This window comes from Oncorhynchus mykiss, chromosome 10 (assembly GCF_013265735.2).
Source record: "Oncorhynchus mykiss isolate Arlee chromosome 10, USDA_OmykA_1.1, whole genome shotgun sequence".
Classification (NCBI taxonomy): Eukaryota; Metazoa; Chordata; class Actinopteri; order Salmoniformes; family Salmonidae; genus Oncorhynchus; species Oncorhynchus mykiss.
This window is the reverse complement of record NC_048574.1, coordinates 81568120-81580619: the sequence shown is the minus strand read 5'-3', so window position 1 is coordinate 81580619 and position 12500 is coordinate 81568120. Positions and strand designations below refer to the sequence as shown.

General features: G+C 52.9%; 1 protein-coding gene across 2 annotated transcripts in view; it reads right to left on the bottom strand.

The window, feature by feature from the left end:
- Positions 1 to 12500, bottom strand: part of LOC118936818 (ubiquitin-like modifier-activating enzyme 6) — a 56586-nt gene that overhangs the window by 34710 nt on the left and 9376 nt on the right. For both annotated transcript variants that reach the window (XM_036934192.1, XM_036934193.1), the window contains exons 8-21: positions 11960 to 12082; positions 11767 to 11890; positions 10423 to 10526; positions 8568 to 8630; positions 8384 to 8460; positions 7197 to 7263; positions 6636 to 6779; positions 6003 to 6070; positions 5719 to 5797; positions 3057 to 3137; positions 2802 to 2879; positions 1474 to 1655; positions 1174 to 1279; positions 660 to 749 (exon numbers count right to left, since the gene is read on the bottom strand). In XM_036934192.1, the coding sequence (XP_036790087.1) occupies positions 660 to 749; positions 1174 to 1279; positions 1474 to 1655; positions 2802 to 2879; positions 3057 to 3137; positions 5719 to 5797; positions 6003 to 6070; positions 6636 to 6779; positions 7197 to 7263; positions 8384 to 8460; positions 8568 to 8630; positions 10423 to 10526; positions 11767 to 11890; positions 11960 to 12082 (1386 nt within the window). The remainder of the gene's footprint in view (positions 1 to 659; positions 750 to 1173; positions 1280 to 1473; positions 1656 to 2801; positions 2880 to 3056; positions 3138 to 5718; positions 5798 to 6002; positions 6071 to 6635; positions 6780 to 7196; positions 7264 to 8383; positions 8461 to 8567; positions 8631 to 10422; positions 10527 to 11766; positions 11891 to 11959; positions 12083 to 12500) is intronic.

Genomic DNA, 12500 nt, shown 5'->3' with positions numbered 1-12500 from the left:
ATAATAACCAGTTAGATTAGTCCTATCACCTTGTCCCATTGGATGGTGTGTTCTATAACAACCAGTTAGATTAGTCCTATCACCTTGTCCCATTGGATGGTGTGTTCTATAACAACCAGTTAGATTAGTCCTATCACCTTGTCCCATTGGATGGTGTGTTCTATAATAACCAGTTAGATTAGTCCTATCACCTTGTCCCTTTCCCATTGGATGGTGTGTTCTATAACAACCAGTTAGATTAGTCCCATCACCTTGTCCCTTGCCCATTGGATGGTGTGTTCTATAACAACCAGTTAGATTAGTCCTATCACCTTGTCCCTTTCCCATTGGATGGTGTGTTCTATAATAACCAGTTAGATTAGTCCCATCACCTTGTCCCATTGGATGGTGTGTTCTATAACAACCAGTTAGATTAGTCCCATCACCTTGTCCCGTGCCCATTGGATGGTGTGTTCTATAATAACCAGTTAGATTAGTCCTATCACCTTGTCCCATTGGATGGTGTGTTCTATAACAACCAGTTAGATTAGTTCTATCACCTTGTCCCTTGCCCATTGGATGGTGTGTTCTATAACAACCAGTTAGATTAGTCCTATCACCTTGTCCCGTGCCCATTGGATGGTGTGTTCTATAATAACCAGTTAGATTAGTCCTATCACCTTGTCCCGTGCCCATTGGATGGTGTGTTCTATGACAGCAGGGAAAGACTTGAGGGTGCAGAACGGAATCTCCTCTTCTGGTGGGTCCCTCTGTCAATACGCAGAGATATGGACATTCAGAAACACAGGCATCTGGTTACACATGGCTGGTACGACGAGACAGACAGCGAGACAGACAGAGACAGACAGACAGAGAGGCAGACAGACAGACAGACAGACAGAACGTACATGGCTGGTACGACCATTGAGAGAGAGAGAGAGACAGGCAGAGACAGGCAGACAGAGACAGACAGGCAGACAGGCAGACAGACAGACAGGCAGGGAGACAGACAGACAGACAGACAGACAGACAGACAGACAGACAGGCTGACAGGCAGACAGACAGGCAGACAGACAGGCAGACAGACAGGCAGACAGTACGTACATGGCTGGTACGACCATTGAGACAGGCAGACAGACACACAGAGAAAGACAGACAGACAGACAGACAGACAGACAGACAGACAGACAGTACATGGCTGTTGTAAGACTCGGTCAGGTTGGGCACGATGATCTCCGTGTGTCCTTTGGTTCCCATGGTACCGGAATCCAGAAGAGCCTTCTGATTGGATACACTGCGGCTGTATGGGAGAACCAAATCAGAGAGAGGCAAAACATTAAACATGATCAATTAGTGTTGATTAATAATCCCAGTTTATCCTCTTCCCCCCCCTCAATACAATAAGGAAAACATGATTTACCCCTGAGGTACAGTCACGTGAGTCTGCAACAACAATATACCAACATACCACAACTATTCACTATCCCCCCTCACCTGTCGACGTATCTGCGAGCCTCTACATTGTCCAGCGCCGTGACAACCAGGTGTAGGCGGGAGTAGAACAGGTCGTTGTAGACCCCCTCGGTGGCAGGACACACCTTGTTGAGGTGAGCGTCTACCTGCATCTCTGGGTTGATCTTCAAGGTCGCTACAGCTGCTGTGGTGCTCTTAGGTTTCTGATGGAGGGAGGGAGGGAGGGGCAGAGGGAGAGGCAGAGGGAGGGAGGGAGAGGGAGGGAGGGAGGGAGGGAGGGAGGGAGGGAGGGAGGGAGGGAGGGAGGGAGGGAGGGAGGGAGGGAGAGGGAGGGAGGGAGGGAGGGAGGGAGGGAGGGAGGGAGAGGCAGAGGGAGGGAGGGAGGGAGGGAGGGAGGGAGGGAGGGAGGGAGGGAGGGAGGGAGAGAGGGAGGGAGGGAGGGAGAGGCAGAGGGAGGGAGGGAGAGGGAGGGAGGGAGGGAGGGAGGGAGGGAGGGAGGGAGGGAGGGAGAGGGAGGGAGGGAGGGAGGGAGGGAGGGAGGGAGGGAGGGAGGGAGGGAGGGAGGGAGAGAGGGAGGGAGGGAGGGGGAGGGAGAGGCAGAGGGAGGGAGAGAGAGGCAGAGGGAGGGAGAGAGAGGCAGAGGGAGGGAGAGGGAGAGGCAGAGGGAGGGAGAGGGAGAGGGAGGGAGGGAGGGAGAGGCAGAGGGAGGGAGGGAGAGGGAGGGAGGGAGGGAGGGAGGGAGGGAGGGAGGGAGGGAGGGAGGGAGGGAGGGAGGGAGGGAGGGAGGGAGGGAGAGGGAGAGGCAGAGGGAGGGAGAGGCAGAGGGAGGGAGAGAGAGGCAGAGGGAGGGAGAGAGAGGCAGAGGGAGAGAGAGGGAGAGGCAGAGGGAGGGAGAGAGAGGCAGAGGGAGGGAGAGAGAGGCAGAGGGAGGGAGAGGCAGAGGGAGGGAGAGGGAGCGGCAGAGGGAGGGAGAGGGAGAGGCAGAGGGAGGGAGAGGGAGAGGCAGAGGGAGGGAGGGAGGGAATGGGGGTGGGAGGGAGAGAGAGGCAGAGGGAGGGAATGGAGGGAGGGAGGGAGGGAATGGAGGGAGGGAGGGAGGGAGGGGCATGGGAGGTGGGCGGGAGAGGGAGGGAGGGAGGGAGGGAGGGAGGGAGGGAGGAAGGGAGGGAGGGAGGGGCAGAGGGAGGGAGGGAGAGAGAGGCAGAGGGAGGGATGTGGACAAAACTTATAAGGGATGATGATGATGATTAATAGAAGATGGTCTCTGTGTGTGTGTGTGTGTGTGTGCGTGCGTGCGTGCGTGTGTGTGTGTGTGTGTGTGTGTGTGTCTGTGTTTCTGTGTGTCTGACCTGTATGTGCTGAGATCTGAAGAGGAACTGTCTGTTGAGGTTGGACTTCTCTATCAGGTCTGGGTCCGTCACACACACCTGGGGAAAAGGTAATCAATCAATACCGCTAAATCAATCAATCAATCAATCAATCAACTAATCAAACACACCTTAACTAATTAATTTACCAATCAATGAACCAATCAGTCTGTCAGGCACACGTGGCGACCACAGAAGAGACCAGGTAATAAACAAAATGAACCAACCAATCCCTACCTCTCCTGAGCTCTTGGCCAATCCCACTCCCAGCAGGGCAAAGTTCTTGAGCATCTCACAGCCAATGGCTCCACAGCCCACCTGGAGAAGACACCACCCCCACAGCACTCTGTCATCAACTACCCCATCAGTCCCTTCAAACCTTCCTTCCTTCCTTCCTTCCTTCCTTCCCTCCTGATTTGGGACAGCCCATCAAAGCAACACTTGTTTTCAGATGATGGGGTCACATATTCAGATATCAACATGGGGTCAAAGGCCAAAAAGGTTTGGGGACCCATGTATTAGTGTGGGTACTGATACATGTGGGTTTTAACAGTGTGGGTTGTAACAGCATGGGTTGTAACCCCGTGGGCTGTGGTAGTGTGGGTCGTAACAGCGTGGGTTGTCACAGCGTGGGGAGTAACAGCGTGGGTTTTGATAGTGTGGGTTGTAACAGTGTGTGCTGTGATAGTGTGGGTTGTAAACCCGTTGGCTGTACCAGCGTGGGTTGTAACTGCATGGGTTGTAAACACCGTGGGCTGTAACAGCGTGGGTTGTAACAGCGTGGGCTGTAACAGTGTGGGTTGTGAAAGTGTGGGTTGTAACAGTGTGGGCTGTGATAGTGTGGGTTGTAACAGCGTGGGTTGTAACAGCGTGGGTTGTAACAGTGTGGGTCGTAACAGTGTGGGTCGTAACAGTGTGGGTCGTAACAGCGTGGGTCGTACCAGCGTGGGTTGTAACAGCGTGGGCTGTGATAGCGTGGGTTGTAACAGCGTGGGTTGTAACAGCGTGGGTTGTAACAGAGTGGGTTGTAACAGAGTGGGTTCTGATAGTGTGGGCTGTGATAGTGTGGGTTGTAACAGCGTGGGCTGTGATAGTGTGGGTTGTAACAGCATGGGTTGTAACAGCGTGGGCTGTGATAGTGTGGGTTGTAACAGTGTGGGTTGTAACAGCGTGGGCTGTGATAGTGTGGGTTGTAACAGCATGGGTTGTAACAGCGTGGGCTGTGATAGTGTGGGTTGTAACAGTGTGGGTCGTAACAGCGTGGGTCGTACCAGCGTGGGTTGTAACAGCGTGGGCTGTGATAACGTGGGCTGTGATAGCGTGGGCTGTGATAGCGTGGGTTGTAACAGCGTGGGTTGTAACAGCGTGGGTTGTAACAGAGTGGGTTGTAACAGAGTGGGTTCTGATAGTGTGGGTTGTAACAGCGTGGGCTGTGATAGTGTGGGTTGTAACAGCATGGGTTGTAACAGTGTGGGTTGTAACAGCGTGGGTTCTGATAGTGTGGGTTGTAACAGCGTGGGCTGTGATAGTGTGGGTTGTAACAGCATGGGTTGTAACAGTGTGGGCTGTAACAGCATGGGCTGTGATAGTGTGGGTTGTAACAGCGTGGGCTGTGATACTGTGGGTTGTAACAGCATGGTTTGTAACAGCGTGGGCTGTGATAGTGTGGGTTGTAACAGTGTGGGTTGTAACAGCGTGGGTTGTAGTAGTGTGGGTTGTAACAGTGTGGGTTGTGATAGTGTGGGTTGTAACAGCATAGGTTGAAACAGCGTGGGTCGTAACAGCGTGGGTCGTACCAGCGTGGGTTGTAACAGTGTGGGCTGTGATAGCGTGGGCTGTGATAGCGTGGGCTGTGATAGCGTGGGTTGTAACAGCGTGGGTTGTAACAGCGTGGGTTGTAAGAGAGTGGGTTGTAACAGAGTGGGTTCTGATAGTGTGGGCTGTGATAGTGTGGGTTGTAACAGAGTGGGTTGTAACAGAGTGGGTTCTGATAGTGTGGGCTGTGATAGTGTGGGTTGTAACAGCATGGGTTGTAACAGTGTGGGTTGTAACAGCGTGGGTTCTGATAGTGTGGGCTGTGGGTTGTAACAGCGTGGGCTGTGATAGTGTGGGTTGTAACAGCATGGGTTGTAACAGCGTGGGCTGTGATAGCGTGGGCTGTGATAGCGTGGGTTGTAACAGCGTGGGTTGTAACAGCGTGGGTTGTAACAGAGTGGGTTGTAACAGAGTGGGTTCTGATAGTGTGGGCTGTGATAGTGTGGGTTGTAACAGCGTGGGCTGTGATAGTGTGGGTTGTAACAGCATGGGTTGTAACAGTGTGGGTTGTAACAGCGTGGGTTCTGATAGTGTGGGCTGTAACAGCATGGGCTGTGATAGTGTGGGTTGTAACAGCGTGGGCTGTGATAGTGTGGGTTGTAACAGCATGGGTTGTAACAGCGTGGGCTGTGATAGTGTGGGTTGTAACAGTGTGGGTTGTAACAGCGTGGGTTGTAACAGTGTGGGTTGTAATAGCGTGGGTTGTAACAGTGTGGGTTGTAACAGCGTGGGTTGTAGTAGTGTGGGTTGTAACAGTGTGGGTTGTAACAGCGTGGGTTGTAGTAGTGTGGGTTGTAACAGTGTGGGTTGTAACAGTGTGGGTTGTAACAGCGTGGGTTGTAACAGCGTGGGTCGTAACAGTGTGGGTTGTAACAGTGTGGGTTGTAACAGTGTGGGTTGTAACAGTGTGGGTTGTAACAGCGTGGGTTGTAACAGCGTGGGTTGTAACAGCGTGGGTTGTAACAGTGTGGGTTGTAACAGCGTGGGTTGTAACAGCGTGGGCTGTAACAGCGTGGGTTGTAACAGTGTGGGATGTAACAGCGTGGGTTGTAACAGTGTGGGTTGTAACAGTGTGGGTTGTCACCATAAAGACTCTCAGCTTGTGGAGTTCCAGACACATGGTCTCCCCGATGCAGGCCCTCAGCCCGTCGTACCGATCACCCCTACACACACACACACACACACACACACACACACACACACACACACACACACACACACACACACACACACACACACACACACTTTCTTTATGCATTTCAAGATTCTTTGTCGTGTTCTGTGTGTGTGTGTGTGTGTGTGTGTGTGTGTGTGTGTGTGTGTGTGTGTGTGTGTGTGTGTGTGTGTGTGTGCGGGTGTGTGTTTTACCTGGGGCTAAACTCCTCTGCTGATAGAGACAGTAGTGGTTTCACTACCTCTATGGCATCTAGATAGAACTAGAAAGAGAGGAGAGAGAGAGGACAGAGAGAGAGAGAGGTGGGAGAGAGGGGAGAGAGGGCAAGAGGAGGAGAGAGAGAGGACAGAGAGAGAGAGGGGAGGGGAGAGAGAGAGAGAAGAGAGAGAGAGGGGAGGGGAGAGAGAGAAGGGGAGGGGAGAGAGAGAAGGGGGAGGGGAGAGAGAGAGAGAAGAGAGAGAGAGGGGAGGGGAGAGAGAGAAGGGGGAGGGGAGAGAGAGAGAGGGGAGGGGAGAGAGAGAAGGGGGAGGGGAGAGAGAGAGAGAAGAGAGAGAGAGGGGAGGGGAGAGAGAGAGAAGAGAGAGAGAGGGGAGGGGAGAGAGAGAAGGGGGAGGGGAGAGAGAGAGAAGAGAGAGAGAAGGGAGAATGGGGAGGGGAGAGAGAGAGACAGAGAGAGACAGAGAGAGACAGAGAGAGAGAGAGAGAGAGAGAGAGAGAGAGAGAGACTACAGTATTAGAATTCTAACACCAGAAAAATAAATGACCTACCCAAACAACCAATCAGATCTCCTCACCTCTGTGAGGTGGATAGCAGTAGGTTGACCTACCCATTGCTGTAGTGGGGCAAACTTCCCCGTGAGGGCCTTGAGGACCTCCTGACTGGCAATGCCCCCCACCGCCGCAGCCAATGGAGGGAGAGAACCCTGCGCCGTTCTGGAGAGACAACGCACCAACTCACTATTCACTGGAGCCTGGAGAGGAGAGGAGAGGAGAGGAGAGGAGAGGGGAAATGGAGAGCGGAGGACGGGAGAGAGCGGAGGACGGGAGAGAGCGGAGGGAGGAGAATGGGAGGGAGAGAGGAGAGGAGAGGAGAGGAGAGAGGGGATGGGGATGGGGAGAGGAGAGAGGGGATGGGGAGAGGAGAGGAGATGGGAGAAGGAAGAGGAGAGGAGAGAGGAGAGGAAATGGAGAGCGGAGGACGGGAGAGAGCGGAGGACGGGAGAGAGCGGAGGACGGGAGAGAGCGGAGGACGGGAGAGGGGAGAGGAGAAAGGGAGGGAGAGAGTGGAGAGGAGAGAGAGGGAGGGAGGGAGAGAGGAGAGGACAGGAGTGTCATGAGTGTGAGTGTGTGCTGATACGTACAACCGTGTGTGTAGATGAAACACTCACTCTGTTTGTCAAGGTGTGGTTGACTTCCTCTGTTAGTTTGACCAGAACCTCCGCATCCTGACAGCACCTGGAGAAAACAACAAATCACAACCAGCTTTACAGGAAGTAGGGGCTAGGGACTAACCAGCTATACAGGAAGTAGGGGCTAGGGACCAACCAGCTATACAGGAAGTAGGGGCTAGGGACCAACCAGCTAGAGAGGAAGTAGGGGCTAGGGACCAACCAGCTATACAGGAAATAGGGGCTAGGGACTAACCAGCTATACAGGAAATAGGGGCTAGGGACCAACCAGCTATACAGGAAATAGGGGCTAGGGACTAACCAGCTATACAGGAAATAGGGGCTAGGGACCAACCAGCTATACAGGAAGTAGGGGCTAGGGACTAACCAGCTATACAGGAAATAGGGGCTAGGGACCAACCAGCTATACAGGAAGTAGGGGCTAGGGACCAACTAGCTATAGAGGAAGTAGGGGCTAGGGACTAACCAGCTATACAGGAAATAGGGGCTAGGGACCAACCAGCTATACAGGAAGTAGGGGCTAGGGACTAACCAGCTATACAGGAAATAGGGGCTAGGGACCAACCAGCTATAGAGGAAGTAGAGGTTAGGGACCAACCAGCTATAGAGGAAGTAGGGGCTAGGGACCAACCAGCTATAGAGGAAGTAGGGGCTAGGGACCAACCAGCTATAGAGGAAGTAGGGGATAGGGACCAACCAGCTATACAGGAAATAGGGGCTAGGGACCAACCAGCTATAGAGGAAGTAGAGGTTAGGGACCAACCAGCTATAGAGGAAGTAGGGGCTAGGGACCAACCAGCTATAGAGGAAGTAGGGGCTAGGGACCAACCAGCTATAGAAGAAGTAGGGGCTAGGGACCAACCAGCTATAGAGGAAGTAGAGGCTAGGGACCAACCAGCTATAGAGGAAGTAGAGGCTAGGGACTAACCAGCTATAGAGGAAGTAGAGGCTAGGGACCAACCAGCTATAGAGGAAGTAGGGGCTAGGGACCAACCAGCTATAGAGGAAGTAGGGGCTAGGGACTAACCAGCTATAGAGGAAGTAGGGGCTAGGGAGTAGGGGTCAGGGGGAGGGGCTAGAGGGTAGGTGCTGGGGGGAGGGGCTTGGGAGTAGGGGGAGGGGCTAGGGAGTAGGGGGTAGAGGGTAGGGACTAGGGGTTGTGTTACCCAATATTGGGCAGTCTGTTGTGTTGCTCCTGGAAGGCATCAAGAGCCAGCATGGCGGCGTGGATCTGCAGCGGGGCCTGAGGGACACATTCACAATGGACAAAACAGGAAACAGCTCAGAGACGGCTCCAACACACAGCAGATCAAACACACAGCACACTGGAGCTGACCTATGACCTCTCACCTCTGGTTTGCTGAAGTCGGGAGTCAGGACCTGAGGCTCAGACAGCTGCTGCTCCATCGTCTCCTGAAGAGACGCACGGACAGAGACACGCGGACAGAGACACACGGACAGAGACACACGGACAGAGACACGGACAGAGACACGGACAGAGACACACGGACAGAGACACACGGACAGAGACACACGGACAGAGACACACACGGACAGAGACACACGGACAGAGACACGGACAGAAACACACGGACAGAGACACACGGACAGAGACACACGGACAGAGACACACGGACAGAGACACACGGACAGAGACACACAGACAGAGACACACGGACAGAGACACACGGACAGAGACACACGGACAGAGACACACGGACAGAGACACACGGACAGAGACACACGGACAGAGACACGGACAGAGACACACGGACAGAGACACACGGACAGAGAGACACGGACAGAGAGACACGGACAGAGAGACACGGACAGAGAGACATGGACAGAGACACACGGACAGAGACACACGGACAGAGACACACGGACAGAGACACACGGACAGAGACACGGACAGAGAGACACGGACAGAGACACACGGACAGAGACACACGGACAGAGACACGGACAGAGACACGGACAGAGAGACACGGACAGAGACACACGGACAGAGACACACGGACACAGACACGGACAGAAACACACGGACAGAAACACACGGACAGAAACACACGGACAGAGACACACGGACAGAGACACACGGACAGAGACACACGGACAGAGACACAGACAGAGACACAGACAGAGACGTTTAAGGAAAAGACCACTGCAAACTGTGTTTTGGTGCCACAGTATGAGACAGTATGACACCGTATGAGGCAGTCTTTTGGTGTGTGTTTCATTCCTCCACTGTTGATATCAGCCCCAAAACAATCAGCAAGCAACTTGGTCAACATATAGAACTTTATAAATACAGAAAGTATCGCAGTATGACACAGTATGAGGCAGTATGACACAGTATGAGGCAGTATGACGCAGTATGAGGCAGTATGAGACAGTATGACGCCGTATGACGCAGTATGAGACAGTATGAGGCAGTATGACGCAGTATGAGGCAGTATGACGCAGTATGAGACAGTATGAGGCAGTATGAGACAGTATGACGCCGTATGACGCAGTATGAGACAGTATGAGGCAGTATGACACCGTATGAGGCAGTATGAGGCAGTATGACGCAGTATGAGGCAGTATGACGCAGTATGAGACAGTATGGCACCGTATGAGGCAGTATGACGCAGTATGACGCAGTATGAGGCAGTATGACACCGTATGAGGCAGTATGACACAGTATGACGCAGTATGAGGCAGTATGACGCCGTATGAGGCAGTATGACGGCAGTATGAGGCAGTATGACGGCAGTATTACGCAGTATGAGGCAGTATGACACCGTATGAGGCAGTATGACACAGTATGACGCAGTATGAGGCAGTATGACGCCGTATGAGGCAGTATGACACCGTATGAGGCAGTATGACACAGTATGACGGCAGTATGAGGCAGTATGACGGCAGTATGAGGCAGTATGACGGCAGTATGACGGCAGTATGACGGCAGTATGAGGCAGTATGACGGCATTATGACGGCATTATGAGGCATTATGACGGCAGTATGAGGCAGTATGACGCCGTACGACGCTTTCTGTAAACTAGATCTGGACAACTTGATGACTGACATTTTGAGACTGTATCAGCAGCGGACAAATAAAAACTAATTACCCTGAAAGATGGAATGTTCCTTTCAGTGTAAACCATTTAAACACGTTTAATGAACGTCGTACTGCGGTCGCGTTGTGGTTGTGTTACTTACGAAGCTGTACGTTCTGGGGGTTTTGACCAGCAGGAAGAAGCCTCCGTGTGCATAGGGCTGCAGACACGACGTGTCCCCTACGCTGAAACTGTAGGGAGAGAGGACTGACACACACACACACACATTATAATCAACAGTGATACAACCTTCTCCTGCCTGTGACCTGTCGTAGGACTGTCGTATCAGCACCTGTGACCTGTCATTGGCCTGTCGTATCAGGACCTGTGACCTGTCATTAAACTGTCGTATCAGGACCTGTGACCTGTCATAGGCCTGTCGTATCAGGACCTGTGACCTGTCATAGGCCTGTCGTATCAGGACCTGTGACCTGTCATTAAACTGTCGTATCAGGACCTGTGACCCGTCATAGGACTGTCGTATCAGCACCTGTGACCTGTCATAGGACTGTCGTATCAGTACCTGTGACCTGTCATAAGCCTGTCGTATCAGTACCTGTGACCTGTCGTAGGACTGTCGTATCAGTACCTGTGACCTGTCATAAGCCTGTCGTATCAGTAGCTGTGACCTGTCATTGGCCTGTCGTATCAGGACCTGTGACCTGTCATAGGCCTGTCGTATCAGGACCTGTGACCTGTCATTAAACTGTCGTATCAGGACCTGTGACCTGTCATAGGACTGTCGTATCAGCACCTGTGACCTGTCGTAGGACTGTCGTATCAGTACCTGTGACCTGTCATAAGCCTGTCGTATCAGTACCTGTGACCTGTCATAAGCCTGTCGTATCAGGACCTGTGACCTGTCATTGGCCTGTCGTATCAGGACCTGTGACCTGTCATAGGCCTGTCGTATCAGGACCTGTGACCTGTCATTAAACTGTCATATCAGGACCTGTGACCTGTCATAGGACTGTCGTATCAGCACCTGTGACCTGTCATAAGCCTGTCGTATCAGTACCTGTGACCTGTCATAAGCCTGTCGTATCAGGACCTGTGACCTGTCATAAGCCTGTCGTATCAGTAGCTGTGACCTGTCATAAGCCTGTCGTATCAGTACCTGTGACCTGTCATAAGCCTGTCGTATCAGTAGCTGTGACCTGTCATAAGCCTGTCGTATCAGTACCTGTGACCTGTCATAAGCCTGTCGTATCAGTACCTGTGACCTGTCATAAGCCTGTCGTATCAGTAGCTGTGACCTGTCATAAGCCTGTCGTATCAGTACCTGTGACCTGTCATAAGCCTGTCGTATCAGTAGCTGTGACCTGTCATAAGCCTGTCGTATCAGTACCTGTGACCTGTCATAAGCCTGTCGTATCAGTACCTGTGACCTGTCATAAGCCTGTCGTATCAGTACCTGTGACCTGTCATAAGCCTGTCGTATCAGTACCTGTGACCTGTCGCGCAGTGCCGTTGAGGGTGTCCATGCCGTTGACCTCTCTGAAGAGAACACTCTGTCCAGTCTGGAGGCCGTGGGTCCTGCTGTCCATACAGGTTACCACCCCTGGGTTACCCTACAGAGCCGAGGTTAGAGGTCAGAGAGGAGGGTGTGTGTGTGTGTGTGTGTGTGTGTGTGTGTATACCTGTGTGATGTTCTGAATAAACATCTCCTTGGCTTCCTCTCCAGTGGGGTCCGACACCTCAAACTGGTCCCCGAAGTCACAGAACACTCTCACACAGATCCCATACGCGTCACACCCAATGAACTGCAAGGGAACAGAGACGCCATGCTTTTAGTTCCCGGGGGGGGGGGGGGGGGGGGGGGGTAACGGGGGGCGGGGGGACGAGGCCGCAGACCAAATCATCTCTCCTGTCTCCTCACGTGTGCACTTCAACTTCCATGGATTTGATAGGACACCAATTTGGATTTGATCCCTCTACCAATCCAATCACTTCAGGAGGAAGGACATGATTGGGACGCAACCTCTTAGGGCACTGCCCAAATTGCACTCTATTCCCTATATAGGGCACCAGACCAGGGCCCTATTCCCTATATAGTGCACCAGACCAGGGCCTTATTCCCCTATATAGTGCACCAGACCAGGGCCCTATTCCCCTATATAGTGCACCAGACCAGGGTCTCAACCTGATAGGAGGGTCTCTAGAGGTCTCACCCTGATAGGA